Genomic DNA, 22,320 nt, shown 5'->3' on the forward strand with positions numbered 1-22,320 from the left:
AGTAATAGTTCATCACTACCTCTTGACATTTTATATGCCAGCCCCACCAAACAAGCTACTCCTAGGACCCCGGACTGGCTGTGCCCTATGATGCCACTTTGCTTTTGCACCTGCTGATCCCTCTGTTGGGATAGCTCTCCACAGCCACCCCGCCAAGTGTACTTCCTTAGGATTAAACCCAAGCATAACCTTCTCTCTGTATATATGTCTTTGTGATAGGTCGCATAATGCTATCTTATAGCATCGTATTTGTTTTCCTAAATAAACTGTGAATTTACTGAGCACAGGGATTGTGTTTCATCCATCTCTGAATCCCTAGACCCTTGTATAGGCCCCAGCACGTGAGTCAGTGCTCAGCATTGGCTGAGTGAGGGAAAGAGAGGAAAAGAGGGAAGGAGGGGAGAACCGGTGTACTAGTTTGAAACTGTTATGTACCCCAGAAAAGCCATGTTCCTTTAATCCAGTCTTGTGGAAGCAGATGTATTGTTAAGAGGGACACTTTGATTACATTGTTTCTATGGAGATATGATCCCCACCCATTCAAGCTGGGACTTAATCTGCTTACTGGAGCCCTTTAAAAGAGAAAGATTTTGGAGAAAGCTTAGACAGAAAAGCCTCAGAAGATGCCAAGCAAGGACCAACAGAACCTGAAGGACCCAGCACCTGGAAATAACCCAGAGAAACTAAAAGATGAAATCCAGAGTTTGCCCCAATGAAGCTAAGAGAGTACGCACAAATGCTTAGAGAGAGAAACACCCCAGAGATGCTAAGAGAAGACCTGCTGGACACAGAGGGAAAGTCACTGGAATCAGAAGCTGAAAACAACCATGAGCAAGGACCAGCAGACGCCAGCCATGTGCCTTCCCAGCTGACAGAGGTGTTCCAGATGCCAGCGGCCTTTCTTCAGGTATCATCTTGTTGATGCCTTAAATTCAGACATTTTCATGGCCTTAGAAGTGTAAATTTGTAAACTTAGTAAATCCCATTTATAAAAGCCAATCCAGAGATACTGTATGACTCTCCTTTTATGACATGGTAAAGGTAAAATCAGAGGCTTATAATACAGAATATAGGTGACTTAGAGATATGTAGAAGCTAAAAATGGATGAACAGTCAGCTAACGAGATCAAACTCTAAGGAAATAGATAAAAGTGAAGGCTGTGGGTCTATAAGTAATATTACCATATTGAAGGTGAACATGATTGAAAGGTGTTGTATAGACCTATGTGTCCCACTGATTAGCACTGAAAATATAAATAAGTTCTTGGATGAATTATTTCAAAGGTATGACGCATGTACAAAGAGTGCTTAAGTTCCGGATTCAGGGGGAAACTGCTATTGCATGCTATAGGTTATGTTTAATAGGAAAACCTCAGCAGTATCAGGGGTAAATAATGGGGGGAGGGACAAAAGTTAAGGGGAGGTTTAGATTTTCTATTTGGTGAGGATGTGTTTATTGGTTATCTTTCTCTTGGGAACAGTTAAATTATCTAAAATTGAGAGTGTTGGTGGGCTGTGGACTCTGGGCATTATACATGATGCCTAATGAATGCAGGTGGCTAAAGGATGTATTGACTGAGTAGTAGATTGGCAACTGATGGCATATACATATGATCAAATATTGTGCTGCTACAAAAAGGAACGAAGTTGTAAAGCAGACAAAATTGTGAATGAACCTGTGGGACATTGAATGAGGCAAAATAAACCAGAAACAAAACAGCAACTATTGTATGGTCTCCCTTAAAAAATGCTTATAAGAAAACAGGGGCATTGATTGTAAGCTCCTATAGCAGACATATTTAGTCCAGAGTGGTAATTATTATTTCTGGATTTGGAGGGGCTGTTTTATATATGTATAACCTGGTATTTAGAGATAATAACAAAGCTGATCAGGTTGGGATTAAGGTAATTCAGAACACAGGGGTAAGAAGACATTGTCTATATTTTAGAACCTCACTTTGAGACCAAGGCAAGAAAGGTTTATTTTGTCTAGAACCTAAATTTTCTGTAGCACACATAATCTAACTCAATTTGTCTGTATAGCTTATTTAAATAATCAAAACACAGGGAACCCAGAATAAGAATGAGGAACTTTAATCCTCTATAGCTTAATGTAATGCCTGGATACATCCTAGAATATATTAAGCAGATAATCAAAAAGTATTGGTAAAGTCCTTTAAGGGATGGAAGAAAAAATATGAAACTGCTAAACTTAAGCACTGGGGAAACCCTGATGCTGTGTCAAACACTGAGGACACCCAGGTCAATGGGATGGGCCCTTCATCTTGAGGCTTACTCTTGTAAGGCTTGTGTGTATAGCAGAGAAGCTTAGGCTTACTACAGGTATGCCTGGGAGTTACTTCTGTAGGACCTCTTTTGTTGCTCAGGTGTGGCTTCACTCTCTCTAGGCAGAACTCAGCAAGTGAAATCATTGCCCTCGCCCCTATGTGGGAGATGATATCCAGGGGTGAACTCTCCCTGGTGATGTGGGAGATGACTCGCAGGGATGAGTTTGGTCCTGGCACCATGGAATCAGCAATGCCATCCTGACCGAAAGAGGGAAAAGAAGTGTAACAAATGGGGTATCAGTGGCTGAGAGAGTTCAAGTAGAATTGAGAGGCTACTCTGGAGGTCATTCTTATGCAAGCTTCAGTTAGACATTGCTACCTATCATAACTTGCCAAACCCCAACCAAGGCCATTCCAGCCAATCCTAAAGAACACCTAGGGCAATATGTGGGATTTTTCAGAGGTTCCACACACTGGGGTAACTTTCCAGAGACCTGCAGCCTCCAGATGGGTCCCTAGATCAGATGGGTCCTGAAATCTAGAATGGCCAGCCTCTCCAGAGCATTGGCTTTGTTGCATCTCCTGCACCATGTTATTGACAGCCCCTTCCAACGTAAAAAAGTTGGAATGGGCATGGCCCAAATACCCATAAGTACTGGGATAGAAGGGTCAAGGATGATGGTGGAGTTGTGCAGGAAAGGTAAGGTTTAACAAATAAACATGGCTGCTGAGTCATTGTATTGATGTTTCTTTTAGCCTCCAGTATCTCAGAGCAGCTAGAAGTAAAAACCTAAAGTTGTGGAATTGTAACCCATACCAAGCTCTGAAGTCTGTTCTACAACTAATTGTTGTACTGCGCTTTAAAATTTATTGCTTTTTTTGTATGTATGTTATTTTTCACAAAAAGAAAAAAAGGTAATGATAAAAAAAAATATGTTATTCCCTCTAGCCTTCAATGTTCTGGAGCAGCTAGAAGGAAAAATCTGAGATGATAATATGGTAACCCATGACAAACTCTGAGATCAGTCCTATAACTACTTGTTGAAGACTGCTTTGAAAACTTTTTTCTTCCTTTGCTTTGTAAATATGTTATATTATACAATAAAAAAAAAAGCCAATCCAGGGGGTGCAAAGGTAATTCAGTGGTAGAATTCTCACCTGCCATGTAGGATACCCGGGTTCAATTCCTGGCCCATGCACTTCCCAAACAAACAAAAAATTCAGCAAATGGTGCTGTAATAAGGGGATACTTACATGCAAAAAGAATAAAATGGTGACCCCAGCCATGCAGCATACAGAAAAAAAAAGGCAATCCATTTCCAGTATATTGCATTTCAGCAGCTTTAGCAAACCAAAACAGCCCGCATTCCCATGTGCCCAGCATGAGGCATACAAGTCCCTTTCCTGATTCACAGATTAAGGCTGTTGGAACCCACAAGCTCTCTTCATTTCTAGTCATTGTACAATTTCAGCAGATTTGCTTATTTAAAGTTCTACCCACTATAAAGTAGAAAAAAACCCTCACTGTGACATTTCATGCATTGCCAAACAGTATGAAATCTCTCTGGAGGGGCTTTTAGGAAGGTCCACAAAGAACGATATACAGCTGGACTCTGAGGTCATGAAGACTTTGGGATATTTCACATTTCATGAGGATTTAGTGACTTCACTTGTAAAACTGAGAATGCAGGAGACAGAGAGGCAGCAGGCAATGAGGACAGAGGTTAAAGAAGGCCAGGGTTCCCAGAAGGGTTCAGAGCCATTTGCTTCTTCTCAAATCTATGCTGAAAACAACCTTTGCAGTATGAGGTGCATAACTCAGGTCCTGGGATCTGGCTTGAGGCTTGATGGGATACAAGGCTATTTTCATTGCCTTTGATGTCTCCTGCTAAATGAGCTGAGCCTACCCGGACTCTTGGTGCCAGTCTTATCTCCACAGCTCAGGACTCCACATCCCTGCAGGAGGTGGGAGGACAGGGTAACACACACACACCTCCTGCTCTGAAGAGGACTCCACAATGACAAATGTGCTGGCTCCAGTAAGATGACTGTGCTTTCTTTACTGCAGTCTCAAGCCACAGTTATTCCTCTTCAATATATGCTGGAATTGGGCACTATAGCCATTGTGTCTTCAGTTGTGTACCACATTGTTTTGTTTGTCAGCCTTTCTGAAATAGATTGATAAACTTGTAAAATCTTCTCTACTACAGAGCACAAAGAATTCTTTCAAATTAACTCACCTTCAAACATAATTCCTCAATGGACACACTGACTTAGAGACTGTGCCTCTGAAGCATCTCCAGAAACCTGAGACTTTCCCTATAATGCCCAGCTGTGATTTCACAGCCCCGTGAGTCGGCACCAAGATTGAGAACAGCTACAAAAGTGGGTTTATTAATATAGAATGATAGGGAAAACAGAGCAGCCAGGGGCCTCAGTCTGGATAGAATGAAGAGGGGTGGTCCAGGATGAGACTGAGGGTAGCAGTGAGGAGGGTAGAAGGAAGATTGAGAGTTTTACAGAAAGGCAGAGGAGCAAAGACATTGAAAAACAAAATAGGCATCACCGCCACCCCACCCTAAGATACACAGAGTATAAGGGATTAAACAGACTTCTTTTGGGAGGGCTGCAGAGAGAGCTGCAACTTTGAAGGAGAACCAGAATTCAGGTGAGGTGAGGAGGTTTTAATAAAGGGTTAAGGATGTAGGGATTGTAGATGACGGCCTTACTGTTACACAGAGGAGGGTTGGAAATTGTGGATGGAAGGAGGTTGGTTCAGGGAAGAAGGATGTGGATGACGGTGGGGAAAGGAAAGATGACAGGGCAGTGGTCAAGGAAAACAAGGGTGTGAGGCCTGCTGGGTTTGGGCTCCAGAAGCAAAGTCTGCTTTACCTTAAGGAAACAAGGTGATCTGGCCCTAGAGATACAGCCACCCTCAGTATTGTGTGAGGGATCAGTGCCGGCCTGAGCTGTCTCTTGCCCATCCATCCATCCATCCATCCATCACCTAGTGTTCGTGAGCATTGGGCCTAATGTGTCCTTGACCTTCCCACCACCTCTAATATCCTTCCTTGCCTGCCTGACCACCACCTCCTCTTCTGCCACCCTGCCTGTGCCCATCTCAACTGTCAGTCAGCGTGTCCTACCTTCTTCCTAGTGCCAGTCATGTGCTTTGACAATCTGGCACATCTTGCCTACCATACCATAACCCAGTTTAATGATAATATCATGTTAGTTTTCCTTCTTTGAACAACTGTTCTATCCAGGGCATTGTGCTAAGTGCTTTGCATGTATCATCTAATTTAACCTTCTCCCTGTGAGGTAAACAGTATTTTATCCTCACAGATGAAAAAAAAAATGAGGCTTAACTAACTTATCTGGCATCATAGGCAAGTAAGTGGTTAACTAGTATATTAAGGTAGTTTATATTATTTGTTCATAGTATTTGTCACCTCCACACCCTTGTTAGGGTCTTGAACCCCACTGATTTGGGGCTTTGTCCTGTGGCTTGCTTTACCCAATAGAACATGAGTGAGAGTGACAGTCTACCAGTTCTGAGTGAGGGCTTTAAGAAGCATCACATGTTTCTACTTACCTCCTTGAGCTTTTAGCATCTGTGTGGGAACAACGGACCAAGATGATGGCTGCCTCTTTAGCTTGGGTCCTGGAATGAGAAGACAGGGAAGTAAACCTGTGTCTGTCTGGAACCGAGTCCAGCTGAGCCCAGAAAACCATGAACAAGAAATACGTATTTATTGTTGTAATAATTGCATTGGGTTTGTTTGTTATTACAGCAAAAGCTAGTCTATACAGAATTGACATGAGAACTTTCTGAATCCGTACTGTGCTTTTAACATCACGATGTTCTTCCTAAAGCCTCAGTGCTTCTTGGGTATAAACACCCAACTCATTCAGACTGGATCCACGTATGCCTCTTTTTGCCCCTTTAGGAAAGACACTCTCTCTCTTTATTGCTTTATCGTGAATAAGAATTGGGCAGCCTTCAGGGGCTCCCGTAGTACTTTTCTTTTTCTCCTCCTGCCATCTCTTCAGAAAAATTTGCACATGTCTACATATCTCAGCAAATCTCAAAACTGTGTCTCTGAAGCGGCTCTGAAGAGACACAGCTATATTGTTCAGAGCACAACTGGCTTCTTTCATGTTCAGTTTATGGATCATACAGCTATGCTGGTTCCAAAAGGTTTTTCCCTTCTTTTTGTTTGTTTGTTTGTTGATTATCCAGCTCACTAAAGAGTATAGAACTAAAGCAATGCCTAAGAATTTTAAGAAAAATATTTTGTTCCCGACCTGCTGGCACCAATTCACTGTCCCTTATGACTCCACATCCCCAGATGATTTGTGATGTAACTTTTTGCTAATTTACTTTTAGTTGTTTTGTTTCTGCTGTTTCTTCCCCCATCTAATCATCTGCTTCAGTAGAACCATAATTTTAAAACCAGTATGATGCACAATGAACAACTTGCAGTAAAATTGATTAACTGAAAGCCTAATTTTTAAAATCCTAAAAGTTAATGGAGTACTCTTCATTTTAGTAATTTTATGTTCTGTGAGTTTTTCCACAAATGTATGTTTAAATGTTATATTCTGCAAAGAGTAAATTTTCTAGCTGCAAAGATTTGATTCCTTCGAATCAGAACATGATTTTCTCTAGCAATCTTAGTTTGAAAAGATTATCTTTGAAAGTTATTTTTGAAGTAATTGGAGAAATTTGAACACAAACAGGTATTAGATGATGTCCAGGAATTATTGTTAATTTTTTTTTATGGTTATATCTTTTAAAGTCTTTTTCTATTAGAGATGCATACTTACTTATTGACAGATGCAATGATATAATATCTGGGATTTAGATATTCCAGCATGGAGAAGAGGCAGGTGAAATTATGGTAACTGTTGAAGTTGAATGATGAGTACCTTTGTGTGTTAAAAACTTCTGTGCCATAAATTTATGAGAAATAACTAAAGCTGATCCAGACCTCATGTCTATACCTGATGCCAACCAGAACCAAAGTGTGCCTGAGGCCTCACTTAGTCAGGGAGATAGGAGAGTATCAGAGTGAGAGGAAAACAGAAAGAGTGAGAGAATTAGAGATAGCTCTGGAATTGCTATCTAATCCTAGCTTTGCACCTGTCAAGTCCTGTTGCCTTTATGTTCTTTCCCTTTGCAAAAACTAATTTTTTCTGACTTGTAAAATAGGTTTAATAATACTTAACCACAGGGCTATTGATGAAATTACCTAAATACTATATGTGAATCAGCTAGCAAAGTCCCTGGCACCTAGGATTTGCTCTGTAATTTGAATTACTTGCAGGATATACTCACACAGGTAGGAGTCAGTGGAAGAGAGAGAGAAAAATGGAGAGAGAAGACAGGCTGACTGAGAGATTGTAGTGTTGACATTGTCACTTTTGGAGAGCTCAGGGTGGAGCTGGCAGCACCTAAACAAGACAAACAGTGAAAAGAGAGGAAGAGGAAGCAGATGGATGCAGTTGGGAAGCCTCACTGGGCTGGCTCACAGGGCACTGGCCATAGGGCCTTTGCCAGTGAAAAGTTTCAAGGTTGGCAAAAGCGACAGGGTAGCAGGACCTCTACCAGAGTAGGCTCTGAAGAAGCTGCAGCATGGGGCTGGGGCTGGAAGCTGAGACTGTAAAGACAGGACCAACCTGATTCAGACAGGTGGCCCTATGCCTTGCAGGAAACAAGGGTGGCTCTGCAAGTCTCGCCTCACCTGGTTCCAGGGACTGCAGGAATGACTCTAAGCCACAACCTTGCCAGGCTAAGGTTTCTCCTGACTTAGAAACTGCAGCATCATTCCTGTGAAGAGCCAAGGAAGCCTCGGCTTTCGGGAGGCATAAAATGGCATTGATGCCCAGTGCCTCCTCTTTTATTTTATTTCAATTATAAGTAATAAAAGCCAGCTGGAACCAGCTCAGGATATTTTGTAGGGATATAGGAAACTTTTGTGGAATTCAAGGGCAAAAAATCATCTGGAAGAAGGACTTAGGGCTGGTAACTGGAAAATTTGGGGATGCCAGATTTTTTAAAAATTTTCTCTCTGAATCTACTCTCTCCTCCCTTAACCTCTACTTGATCCCACCTCATCCCCACCTAGATACTCTCATTCCCCTGTCTCTTTTTTCCCCTTTCTTGCCTCCCCATATTTTCTTGGAGAAGAGCCCCGCACTCACCTATCTTGGGTTGCATGTGCACCCTTGTTCAAAACAGCTGAGGCCATGGGAATATGGGAGGGTGGGGGTGAAGAGAGCCATGGATTCATTGCTGTGGGTGGGGGGGCACTTCAGATGGGGGGAGGGGTATCAGTATGAGCTGGGAAAACACTCCAGAATGGATTCTCCTAACCCCTGAGGGTTGACCATAAGCATTTTTGTTGTCACTTCCCATGATAGTCTTCAATTGTCCTGAGTTCTACCAGTTGTACCTCTGTTCAGCCAATGTTTCTTGAGTAGCTACCACGTGCTACCCAGGTGCTAGGATTACACGGTTAAGGCAGGTCAGATCCCTGCTGCTGTCGCCATGGACCTGGCCTTCTGGTGAAAGGGACAGACAAATCATAAGAGTGAAGCAAGAAATTAGGTCATGGTAAGTTCAGGAATGAAAACACAACAGAGATGTGATAGGGATGACCAGGAGCTGCTTTTGTGTTGGGTGGTTGGGAAAGCCCCTCTGAGAAGGAGACACTGAGCAGCATCCAATTAACAAGAAGCAGACAGCCAAGCAAAGACCTGGGAAGAACAATTCACATCCCCGATGTGACAAGTAGAGCCTTTGCCATGGGATTGGGGGTTACATGCCCAGAAGCAGAGAGGAGGCAAGTGAGGCTGGGATGCATGAGTGAGGTGGAGTGGAAGCAGTGGGAGACAAGGAGGAAAAGGGATTGGAGTCAGGTGTGGGGTAGGACTGTTCCTAAAGTTCTGATGGCACTTCCCCTTCAGCAGGGGTACGAGGCAAGAGTTGAGCTCAGTCTCCTTCAGCCAGTCAGTCCCTCTGAGATTTCATCTTGTCTGGCAGGCCCAGTTACTCCCTCCAGGGCCAGGGGAGCTCAGCTTCCTTGCAGGTAAGAAGCCAAACCCCAATTAATCCAAGATGAGCTGCCACATTGCCAGTCCTTGCTATCTCCTCAGTCACTTTTCTCTCTTTTCCTGATCACCCACCCTTATTTCCAGCCTTTGAGGAGAATTCAAGGTACTTGGGCCCTCCAACCTCCAAGAATCGCCGTTCTCCTGACTTAGAAACTGCAGCATTCATTCCTGGGAAGAGCCAAGGAAGCCTCAGCTTTCGGGAGGCATAAAATGGCATTGATGCCCAGTGCCTCCTCTTTTATTTTAATTATAAATAATGAAAGCCAACTGGAACCAGCTCAGGATATTTTGTAGGGACATAGGAAACTTCTGTGGAATTCAAGGGCAGAAAATCATCTGGAAGAAGGACTTCTTTAAAGTACAAGTGCCTGATTTGAACCTCGATGCCTTCCCTCCAGCCCCCAATCACTTACTCCTCCCCATTCCCTAAAGAATGTTTGTTTATGTGCCTCACAACTTTGCCCGCTCATCTGCGCTCCTGGCGTCTCTTTTGGCATCTTTAGAGGTCTCAGAACTGCTCCTTAAGACTGGCGTCCTCTCCCTGCCCTGCTTTTCCTGAACATGGGCACAGCCCCATCCTGAGTTCCCCAAAGCACAGCTAACACCAGACTGCAGCATATAATAAAACTCTTCTCAAGGTTAGGGATGACACTGAATTATAAGACAAAACAGATCATGTGGAACTGAAAATCCTGGAGCCAGGGAAAGAAACCACCACTTACTATCATAACTGTCCCTGCCAAAAGGAAACTGCCTACAAGGAACACACTCTGCATTGCTGTTTAGAAGAACACCGCCTCACAGATCTCGGCCTGTTGGTGCAGGACCTGGCCTTTATCTTTGCATAACCTCAACCCCCCAGTAGCTCCCCAAGAAAGCCCCCCGCCCACCCAGAACCATGGCAGACTATTATGTGTGTGTTTCCTTCACGAGGGCACCAGGCTGGTGGGAAGCCTGAAGCTGAAGTCCAGTTTCCTCTACTTCCCTGGTAATGAGTTTACCTGAAGGGGGCCTCCTGTTTCTAATTCACACAAAGGCTCAGTGCTAATGCATTGTGGAGAGAGACATTTCATGGTCTATCAGTTAGTAGTATTATCAGTAGTAGTAATTTTTAGAGGAGAGCTGGTACTCAGATAAGAGAAAATTAATTGTCCTGACAGTTTTGGTTTTTCTTTTTACATTAGGAGCATTTTTTGAGATGAAAAGCTAATAGTAGACATATTACCAAAAGCATTGATATTCTTAATAACATATCAATATATGCCTCTGTACCTTTGGGGGGAAAGTTAAGTGTGTTTTTTTGTTTTAACTTTTTTTTAATTGTACAATATAACATTTATACAAAGCAAAGAAAGAAAAAAGCAATAGTTTTCGAAGTTCTCTTCAACAAGTAGTTACAGATCCCAGAGTTTGTCATGGGCTACCATACCATCCTCCAAGATTTTTCCTACTAGCTGCTCCAGAACATAGGACGCTAGAAGGCTTAAATATTTTTTTTTATGATCACGATCGACTTTTTTTTTCTTTTTTTATGGAAAATAACATATATACAAAAGAGCAATGAAGTTCAAACCACAGAACAATGATTAGCTGTAGAATAGATTTCAGAGTTTGGTTACAAGTCCACAATTTTAGGTTTTTACTTCTAGCTGCTCTAAGATACTGGAGACTAAAAGAAGCATCAATTTAATGATTCAGCAATCATATTCATTTGTTAAAGCCTACCTTCCCTGTATAATTCCACCATCACCTTTGGTCTTTCTGTACCTCTCTTTAGGGGTATTTGGGCTATGGACACTCTAACTTTTTCATGTTGGAAGGGGCTGTTCATAATATGGGGTAGGGAGATGGAACTAGCTGGTGTTCTGGAGAGGGGAAAGATAGTGTTTTATATCTTCTTTTCAAACTACAAATACATTTTAAGGCCTCTTTCTCTTCTCAAAGAAAAGTAAGCTGCAAGAAACATTAAATTAAAAAAAAGTAGTATGTCCATGCACTCCCCCCCCCCCCCAGAAAAAAATCAACAAATGGTGCTACAATAATGGAATATTCCCCTGGTAAAATAATGAAATGTGACCCTGCCATACAGCATACAAAAAAAGAAAATTAGTATGTTTATATTTGACTTTCCAAAATGAAGTTCTGTTCAACCTATTAGATGTATCTACCCCATGAAACCGCATCCCAGTGTTTAAGCTATTTTCATAAGTCACACCTGGAAAAGGAAAGGGGGAGCATGAAGGGTCTGGGGCAGGGGAACAGTGGTGAAGACCCCTGTTTGAGACCTTTATGTAATCTGTATTTTATCCTTCAGGGTATCATCATAAGTTACAAATTCTATAGCTGCTCTCTTTGGGTTGTGTAAACTCAGAGAGAATGACCACTCCCTAGGTCATGTCTGCCGAGGCAAGTATCTCCACCCAGTCTGGGTGAGACACATCTCAGCAGATGCCCAAGAAGGAGGTCACCCAGTGCCTGGCATCTCACCAGCTGGTGTGGGGAAGCTATTTCAGCAGCACTAGAGTGACTCCCTGGGTTTCTTTCCTTGCACTGTAAGTCAGGAAGGAAAGCCCAGATTTGACCATATCTCCCCCGTCAAAATCTTACCCTGATTCCCTAGACTTTTTTCCCTAAATGAATTTGCTGTTTTTAACCTTCTTCCTATTGTTCCTTCAACCTAGATCAAATATCTTTCCTCTGCTTTCTCACCATGAAGTCCTACATAATCCTCAGAATTCAATTTGAGCCATCTCCTTTGTAAAGTCTCCAATGAACTACACCCCAGTTAGAACAAAATACTCCCATAATACTTAGCTTGTGGTTCACATTGACCACTTACCACCTCTTGCTTTTGTTGATAATTAGTTGGGTACATCTGTCTTCACTCTTAGCTATGATCCCCTTGAGGTCTGAACATGTGTTCCCTCCCCCTGGTAAAAAGGAGGGTCTCTGGTTATTCATTGAGTTGATGTGTTTAGATGATTTGGGCTCACTGCAGACCTTTGCTACAGATGCTAAGTGAGCCCTTTCTCTGTAATCCATGGTGAGGCTTCCAGTATATGATAAGCAACAGGCAGAAAGGACTTGGTCACTGTGAGAGAGCCCAAGAGATTAAGGCAGGTGCAGTCAGCACACAGTTCCTCAGAGTGGGCAAAAGCCCCCAGTGGAGATATTCAGGGCATCCCCTAGACCCAGCAGGCAAAGTGCGCTTCCCTCCATAGCTCCCTCATGTCAGGCAAATGAGAGCCTAGAGGACACTGAGGTCTTGGTCTTTAGCCAGAAAATACCCTCCATCCATACGTGGTGATGGTGATATCCTAAAGTCAGGTTCACAGGTGAACAGATCTAGCATCCATTTTATTGGGTGCTAAAGTTTAGAATAAGTCAGGAGGCAGGTAGATTTATGACTCTTCATCATGATCTCTTTTGGATTTATATTTCTGACTCTTTGGTATTTTTTCAGGGTTATACGTTTGACTTTTCAGGAAATATAAAACTCTGGTTTTATTTTGGAACCAGCCATGTACAGCGCTCAGGAGCTGAAGCCGAATACCTCCTTCTCATTGTCACTCACCAGTATTCCTACATGGCCAGGGAAGCTGGTTTCTATCAAGGCAAAAGGAAGGGTTTGGTGGTTCCCCATACTGTCAACTTTGGTTTCATGCTCTCCTATGTGCTTCCCAATTTAAATTCTACAGTGTTTCCAGAGTCCAAATCCTAAAAGACCAACATATCTGTGTTCCTCCCCTATGTAAAATCCTTCAATGACTGCCCTATATCTTGAACAAGATCGAGGTCAGGTTTCCTACCTGGGCATTCCAGGCCCTCTGTGCACTTTATCTCCTGCTTCCATCTCTTCCTTGCACTTCATGCTGGGGCCATGCTTAGCTGTAGGTGGGTCACACCATTCCTTTTATTCACCCTCATGCCCTTGTTTGTGCTTACTTCTTGTGTTGTCCTTTCTACCTCTTCCTTGCTTGACTAGATCCAACTCATCTTTTAAGAGCCGGACAGTTTGTCTTCTTTAAGAAGCATTCTTGGGTGAATTAGTTATCTCTTGTCTATGCTCTCTTCTCCTGGTGCCCTGTGTATATCTCTAACATACCATTTGATGCAACTTGATATTACCTCTGCTCATGTCATCCATAGCACATTCAGCTGCTCCTTCAGGACGGACACTGTTTTCATCACTATATAACTAGTCCCTGGCAAAATGCCTGTACAACATCAGCATCAGTTTTTTGCTGGATAGAATTCCAGTTTCTTCTATCTTCTATCTTGAAATTTGGAAAATGATCACTGATTTCTTAGACAAACTCTAAAAGTCATATTTTCAAATCTACAGACATCCTTCTGGTGCTGTGTTGAGAATAGTCTTTTTAGGGGCAAGGGTCAAAGTAGAAAGATTTGTTGAGAGCCCACTGTAAAATCCAAATGGAGATAATAGAGGCTTGGACAAGGGTAGGAGCAGGAGGAGTGATGAGAAGTGGTTAAATTGTGGAAAAATTTTGGAGGTAGGTCCAACAAGATGTAGGGTATGAGAAAGAAAAGTGAAAAATAATTCAAAGATTTAGGGCCTGAGCCCCAAAGATTAGGGTTGCCAAGAAGTTAGCTGAGGAAGACAACAGATGGAGCACTTGTGTGGGTGGCCAGGAGTTGGGCATACTAAGTTTAAAGCATTTATTGGATGTCCACACAGAAACATCAAATAGGGTTAGATAAAGAATCTGGAGATAGTTGAGATGTAAATGGAGATGAGAAGAGATCCAAGGACTAGCATTGGGACATTCCAACATTTAAAAGTATGGAATGAAGAGGAACTAATAGATACTGAGATGGGAGAAAGTCATTGAAGTAGGAAGAAAACCAAAAGAGTTTGGTATCATGGAAAGCAAGAGAAGAAACTTTCCAGGCGGAGGGAATAGTCAGCTGTATCAAATGCTGCCAATGGCTCAAATAAGGTAAGGATTGAAAATCGACAATGAGTTTATCCACATGCTGGATACTGATGTTCTTTGTAAACCAAGAACATTGATCATTTAACATTTAACAAGTCATTTAACATCTACGCCTCTCTTTTCTCATCTGTAAAATGGGGACATTAATAATACCTACCTCAGAGAGTAAGGAATAAATGAATTAATGTATGTAATATTCATAGAACAGTACATACTAAATGCTATATAATAATGGCCATTATAACAGTTATGTATCTAATCATCTTGTTTTGGAATTAAAATACTCTTTCGCTAATTACCAATTAGCTCATTAATTTGAAAGATTAACTTTCCCTAAACTTCTAAACAGCAATTTCACACTTAATCAAATTCTCTTAAACATTGCAAATTAAAGAAAAAACACCACTTAACCAACTGATTAGCTAATTTCCCTTAAACATTTCAAGTTAAAATCACAAATTTAAAATGATTATATCAAATCAAACATTTCAAACACTTAACACAATTGGTGTTAAAATCATAATTTTTCTTAGGCATTTAATTCTTATAAGGCAAATAAATAAAAGCTTACACATTTAGATTAAATTATCTTAAGTTTTTCAACATCTTAAAACTTAAATTTATAATATTAGCAAATTGAATTTTCCTAGGCAGATTCACTAGTTAAGTTCTCCTAAATATATCCATTAAAATCATAGGTGTAGCAGTTTTCTAATATATCAGATTGTAAGCATTTACCTTAAAAACAAAAATGAAGCATAAGCAAAGCATAATCATGATAGCAAAATAATAGCATTTGAGAATTTGACATACCTTACATAAAACCATAATTACTTAGGGCAGACCATGGTGGCTGAGCAGGCAGAGTTCTCACCTGCCATGCCAGAGACCTGGGTTCAATTCCCAGGGCCTGCCCATGCAGAAAAAAATAATAATAATTTAAAAAAGAAAAAAAAAGCAAACATCATTATTTCATCATTTATAATTGCTATTCGTTATACTTTTTGGAAGTTGTGAAGTTACTTTTCCAGTTAACAGGGACAGAATTATCATCTCAGGCCTTCTACAGCAACTAAGACTACAGATGTCTATTAAGAAATTTAAGTCCCAAATTTTTGAGGTAGGATAATTATGCACAGATTGAGACAGGGCATGGGTTGCCTCCTGGGGGAGCTTCACCAGAGCTGGAGATTTACAAGGGGAGTCCCTTCTTATGGTTGGCTTCTGCTTGTTGTGTTGTCAGTGGGAGGCAACCCCAAGCTTTTTAAATGGAACATTGTTTCACAATCCAGTGCATCACAAATATCCTTGGGATCTTTCAACTCTCACCCTTACCCAATTTTTCTTAATCATAACCTTTTTCCTTTTTCAGCCCCGACTTAGATAGGTGGAAATCTGCACACTTACCCATCTTACTATACCCTTATACTCACAGGTAGCAGTTAACTGTGATTGCTTCCTGATTAGACTTCATTTTACTCTCTACTTTCCCCTGGTCCTTGCTTCTATAGTCATTTACTGACAACTGTGAGCTCTCATGTGTTGATTGTCATGCTCCCAGTGCTCAACACCTTTGCCTAGTGCTTGGTGTATGTTTGTTGAACAAGTAAAGGAATGAAATGCAAAGAATGAATGAACGATACTCTTCTTGTCTTCTGAATGATGCATTCTCTCCAGCCTTTTGTTTCTCATAAATCCCTCTCAGTACCAACAGCCTGCATGTCACACATGGTAAATGCTGCCTTCCTCCCATGAGGAGAGCTTGATAATGGATCTGAACACACTTTCTTACGAAGTCTGGGCTGTTCAAAATTCCTTTCTGGTCCCACAGTCCTTTTTAGAATGGTGTTGAAGGCAGCCATTAACAATTGAGTGGCATTGGCATTCGAAGTGCAATCATTTGCCATTCTGGGCATGGTATTTACATACATGAATTTGGATCCATGAAGGGTGATGGCAGATTTTGGCTCTGTCGTTTATCACCTTTGTTGTTCAGCCTTTCTCAGACTCAGTCACTTCAATGGTAAAAATGTAATTATAATATATATCACAGAGGGTTGTTCAAGCATGAAATGAAATGAAGTATGCAAAGCTCTAGGATAGAGCTAGGTGTTTAAGTGCCCAATAAGTAATAGCTGTTACTTAAAGAGACTCTTTGATTAACCATGTCACTCCCCCAATCTCCTCACTAGCAGCATATTTACATTCATGGTATTTTCTTTAACGTATCAATTTTTAGTAGAGAGAGGAGGAGTGAGGAAAGAAGAATACTGTTTTTGGGGAATAGAGAAGGCTTATCAGCTTCTGTGCAGGTAGGGTATGATGTTTCTTCATATATTTACAAAATTTTGCTAAACAATTAACAGTCAACAAAATCTAGAGATTGTTTTTTAAATAAAATTTTAAAATGCAAGTGTAACAAATATCAAGTACATATAAGATTGAATCATGTAATGAGTCACTTCAGTTTTTGACAGGCTTCTTGGTTCAAAGCCCTTAGACACTTCCAGCAATCAAAACCTATTTTCAAATTCACAGGAAGATATCCTCTAATGCTCCATTTAGTCTTTTCATGTTCTTAACTTGAGGTCAGTTTCAATGGCCTGTCCCATATCAGCTGTCATTTCTGTGATCGAAATGTCACTTTGCATTCCAGTTTTCACTGGGACAGTTCCATCTTTAGTTTAAATTCAATTTAATTCAAATCAGAAGCATATGGCTCAGAACAATTGAATTCACTTAAAATCCCATCTGTTCAATAGAGTTGTAACCACTACTTCCTGTTGCTGCTACTGAAGTTACTGGTACCTTCTAAACCACTGATGCAGGCTGGGAGGCCGCTGAGTCTGATAGCAGGAGATTTGCTGCTTCTGCCTGTTGGAATGGGCCTGGCGCCAGCCCTGGAAGCAGCTAGGCCAGCACTATAGCCACCAGTGCTTAAACCACTATCGCTGTCCCTGGTGTTGATGGATTTGAGTCCTCCACCCTGTCCCCCCACCAGAATCCCACCGAGGGGTGGTTCTTTCCTTGTACCTCATTTTATAGAAGTCTTGGCTGAGAAACAGCTCTTTAGGTTATAGGAGTTTAGGAAAGCATTGTAGTTTGTGTATTTTGTTGGCTGAAGTTTTCTCCACAAAAGACAGTGAAAGGGGCTGGGCCACAGGACAACTCACCCATGCCATACTCAAAACTGCCTTTCTTCTGGGTCAACCAAACTACTTTTTTACAGAGCTGACTTGTATGTCTGACTTTCTGTAGGATGCTGGTTTCTAAAAAGCATCTCTTGCAAGACCCCTGGTGGAGATGATCCCACCACTCTGTATTGGATCTGCCTTATCTTCTGGGATCCTGGACCAGAAAGAGTCTGAGACATTGGTGACACTGCTCAGAGGAGGAAAGCAAAGGATACTGGAACTAGGCAGGGTCAGAACCAAGGAAACTCACCCACCTTCAGGGCTTCCCCTGAAGAAGGAGGAAGAGCAGAAGGGCACTCCTCAGTGTACCTGGAGTTGAGCTTAATTCCTGCTAATAATCGCATACATAAAGAAGTTCACCCAAGTGAGCAAAAGCCACTACCTTGGAGAGCAGGTCAGAGCTGCACTATGATTTGGCCACTGGCAACATGGCCTCTATTATCAATATCCAAGGCTATGGGAGCTGGTAAAAAAAATGGTTGAAGTCATAGCCCAGCCCTCCAGGCAGGCCTTGGATAAGACCGTAACAGACTAGATGTGGAGGTGGTTCCTATGACTGGTACTTTGGGAGAGCTGTACCTAAAGCAGTCTGTGAAGGAACTGCTTCAATGGAGAGTAAAACTGAGGTCATGATAGGAAAGGATAAGACCGTGCACAGAACTGAGTGGGTAAATGAGAAACACATGCAGGCCACTAGCCAGAGAAATGGAATAAGAAGCTAAGAAGCCAAGGTGGCTTTCCTCTGCAGTGTACAGTCTGGCTGTTTACTACTTTCCCCAAATTATAGTCTCACGTGTGAACCATTGAGCTTGGAAATGCAGTCACTGTGTTTCTGTTTGAGAATGTTTGCTGCTTTCCCATAATTTATATGTGCATTTTCTGTTATTACCATATTTCCATATCCATGATTATGACTCCAGTGTTCTTTTTCTCTGTGACTGCAGCATTAATACCCTAAATCTGTATTGCACCATGCCCTGAGTTTAAATTCAGTTTATTCCAACTCCAGAATTCCATCATAAGAGAGTCCATCCATCACCACTTGGAAACACGGACTCCTTCCCTCCTCCCCTACACTCCACTCCTTGCACTACAGTCCAGATATACCAAATTCTTATGATAAATCCAGTATACCATGCCCTTTCCTGTCTTTGTGCCCTTATACAGGCTCTTTCCTCTCCCTAAAATAGACTTTCCCTTTTCCCTGCATGATCTATTCCTCTTGAACCTAAATGGTCCAACTTAAGACACCCTTCATAATCATCTCTGTAGATCCCCAGTTCCCTTGATGGCAGTCCCTTCCTTCTTTTTGCCCTAAAGGCATTGTCATATACACTGTTATTCAGCAGCTTCTCCCATTGTAATATTTCCCTCTGTGAGCCCTTTGAAAGCAGAGTCTGAGTCTTACACAGTCTCCGCATCCTTGCCTGGCTCTTGTTTGGTACACATTTAAGGTTTGTGAAATAAATGAAAACCATAGCATTCTTTTTGTTTCTTCTTTCTACAGAAACGATGACCATGGGTAAAAGGACAGCTTGTGCCAAGGACACTGTGGACAAACATCTTACAAAGATCTTAAGTAACTTTTTCCATCCAACAATTCTTGGACGACTCCAGTGACCAAATGCTCAGCTGTAACCACAGCAGCAACTGGTCCTCTTTCCAGATTGGGTGTGATGGACATGAACAGTCCAGCCACCTTCTTCAGGTGGCCCAAGGTGGTATGCTGCAGAGGAAGCACATCTCTCATTGTCAAGAACCAAGATCAGTCTATGGAAGAAGCCAACTGATATAGTGAGAGTACCAAAAGTATCAGGAGTACCAGGACTCTTAGTGATTAATGTAAAGGTGCTTGGTGGTGGAGACACAGTACTGCCCTGACAACAGTTACTCTTACTCATTGTTATTTGCCTGAATGCCCTGGAAGGCAGAATAATTAAAAATTTATCCAGGTGCTAAATAGGCAGCAGATCTCAGTTCACACTGGACTACCTTTGAGTTCATGACTGTCTCCAGAAAATAATTTCACCACAACAAGTGCTCCAGCTTTACAAGGAATGACCCCAGAAGAATAATAGGACAAGCATACCTGTCCCTGGGAAAAAAATCTAGTCCAAGGAGGGCAAGCTCATAGTAAATTCACTGCCCCCTCCAGTGTATACAGCAGAGAGTGCCAGTTGAACATGGCCCTCTTTTCTGCTGAATCCAGATTCTGAGGAGTCAGAATCCCCAACACAGGTTTCTAGGTTTCCATCAGACCTGTCCTTTCAACTGATATAGGCGTTAGAATGAAAGTTAATTGTCATCCCTATTAGGGAAGCATACATCTCAATGGTACAAGCATTCTGTATTGTCGTTTTCCAGGTACATTTGTCCACCAAAGGTACAACCTCAGAAATGGGTGTAGCATTGTGTGAGATAAGGTCACCAAAAGATAACACAGCCATCCCCTGAGGGAAAACATAGCATTTGGGCCTTCTTGGCCTAAGCACCTTCTGGGGTATTTCTATATGCAACAGCCCAGTGGCATAGCCTTTGGCAGCCCAGGCAGAGGTTTCCTTTTCATGTCCAGACACATATATCCTTTCACAGCACTTGGGGAATGGAAATGTCTAGAAGAGTGAAGATAAGGGCTCTTCCTGGGTATCTCATCCATTACTCAGCTTCCTTTGTGGCCATGCCCAACAACCCATTGCCAGCTATGTTCCTCATCCTCATCACTTCTGCCCCCATACAAATGAAACCAAAGCCTTCAGCATACCTGGGAGGAGACTGAGGGTTATCTCCTAGTATAATCCCTCTCTTCCATTATGGGTATAAGGCACTTTCACCCATACATTTGTACCACTTCTCCAAGATATTGTTTTCTTCTTCATATAATCTCTTCACAGAAGAATCCAGAATTGGGTTGTAGTTTATCTTTTGGGAAGCACAGTGTCTTAATTTGCATTAACATTTCAATGTGGGACTAACTGGGTGATAGAATCAGTGCATGCCTTCTTGTTGCCACAGCTACCCGGTACAAGAAGCTCTACTCTGATGTCAGATCTAAAAAGGATGGAAACATTTGGGTATGTGAAGGCAGTATTTTTACACTCAAGCGTCACCTATTCCCCAGCCAACGTAATCCATTTCCATCTCTGATTGACTTTCAACCACCCGGAACCAAAAGGAGCCCAAGGTTCTGCCTCTGTCTGATGACATGAGAAGAATTTAACTTTCTGAGCTCAAGTTTCCCCTCCACCCACTCCTCCCATTCAGACATTCTCCACCATACCAGTACTTAGAACCAAATCATGAAGGGCTAGAGCCAGCAGGAGAGTCCGCAGAAATACTGGATCTAGAGCCAGGCAGATAAGCCCAGAAAAGACACCAGATTGGCCCCAGTAGATATCAGGCAGCCATCCCAATAGACTTTGACATGTCCTTGTCATGGAAAACCAGTGTGGGAGATGCTGAGGCCAACTGTGCCTATTGTTCTCCATCTCAGGAGCTTGTCCAGAGAGTTAGCAGCCCTGGGGTACTAATGAACTGAATATGCTACTGACTTGTTGGTATGAAAAAGAACATGGCTTTGTAGGGTGCAGCAGGCTAAGAGGACTCCCCACATGACAGGCTAGTGGCATTGTATCTGAAAAGCTTTACCTAGCCAATCCATCTATGACCAGGGGCTTGTTATAAATTTGAACTCCCTGAGCCCATCTGTGTCTGCCTCTGTTCTCTTGCATTCTGTTTTGTTTCCCTTTAGTTTCCTAGTAAATGTTCCTTTTGAAAAATTCCAACCTTGTCTCATTAAACTTGGGGGGAAGAGGATTCTCAAATATCTTTCCCTGGATAGAGGAGGAAGTTGAGATGACTTGAAAAAATGGAAATGGCAGTGTATAGGGTAACATCCAGGTGAGATCCTAGGGAAAGACAGGTGTCTTCCCTTACCCATCTGGCCCGGATTCTCAGCCCTTCCTCTTGCTATCTTTGTCTTCAAGAAGCTCTACCCTGGTTGTGTGTTGCCACTGGAGTATTTTCTCAGCCAGTGAACAAGGCACATTCAGTAAGCAGCTGAATGACTAGAGAGACCTCTCTGAGACTCAGAGTTTTTTTCCTGAAAGAACCTTCTGACTGTTCCTCCTCCATTCCTCTCTCAGGGTCAAAGAGAGGTAATACCCATGCAATGTCATTTACCAATCACCTGCTACACATCCTCAGCCTTGAACCACATGACATAGTGGTGCTTCTTTTGGATCTTCTAAGCCAGAGACAAATTACTGGCAGGGCTCAGGGGACTCTGATGTGTCCCTGAGATGTCCTTTCCAAAGGAGAGACACATACGAGTGAGCCTTCCCATGATAGCACACTCCAGTCCACCTTCTATTCCACTGCATTCCAAGATAGGAACACCTTTGTGAAAGAACTGAGAAGGTAAAGTTGAGGAAAATAAAATGAATAGAGAGGAAAATTGCCCCACATGTCAAGGAAGTATCCTAGGAAAGAGCTGCAGGACAAGTCCAAAGATAATGGGAAAAAAGATGGTTGGCTTTCTGCAGATGTGGGGCCAAAAAAAGGCTTTGAGCAGTGCCACTGACCTGCCTCTGGCGTCCCTGGAATGAGGAGAAAAGCTCCCTTTGCTCAGTCTTCCAAGAGAACAGATCATGGCTCTCCCAAGAACTTTAGCAGGAACCCCCTTCTTCCATTGTCACTGCCTAGTCTCCCTGGGCCTTTGGGCCAAAAACCTAAACCAGCGATACAATCATCTCTGTCCCCTCC

General features: G+C 42.3%; 1 protein-coding gene across 1 annotated transcript in view; it reads left to right on the plus strand.

The window, feature by feature from the left end:
* The window catches only part of SYT9 (synaptotagmin 9), a 212,426-nt gene extending 190,106 nt beyond the window's left edge, over positions 1-22,320 (plus strand). The window contains exon 7 of the mRNA XM_077113856.1: positions 19,067-22,320. Within this exon, the coding sequence (XP_076969971.1) occupies positions 19,067-19,075 (9 nt within the window). The 3' untranslated portion in view covers positions 19,076-22,320. The remainder of the gene's footprint in view (positions 1-19,066) is intronic.

This window comes from Tamandua tetradactyla, chromosome 8 (genome assembly GCF_023851605.1).
Source record: "Tamandua tetradactyla isolate mTamTet1 chromosome 8, mTamTet1.pri, whole genome shotgun sequence".
Taxonomy (NCBI): Eukaryota; Metazoa; Chordata; class Mammalia; order Pilosa; family Myrmecophagidae; genus Tamandua; species Tamandua tetradactyla.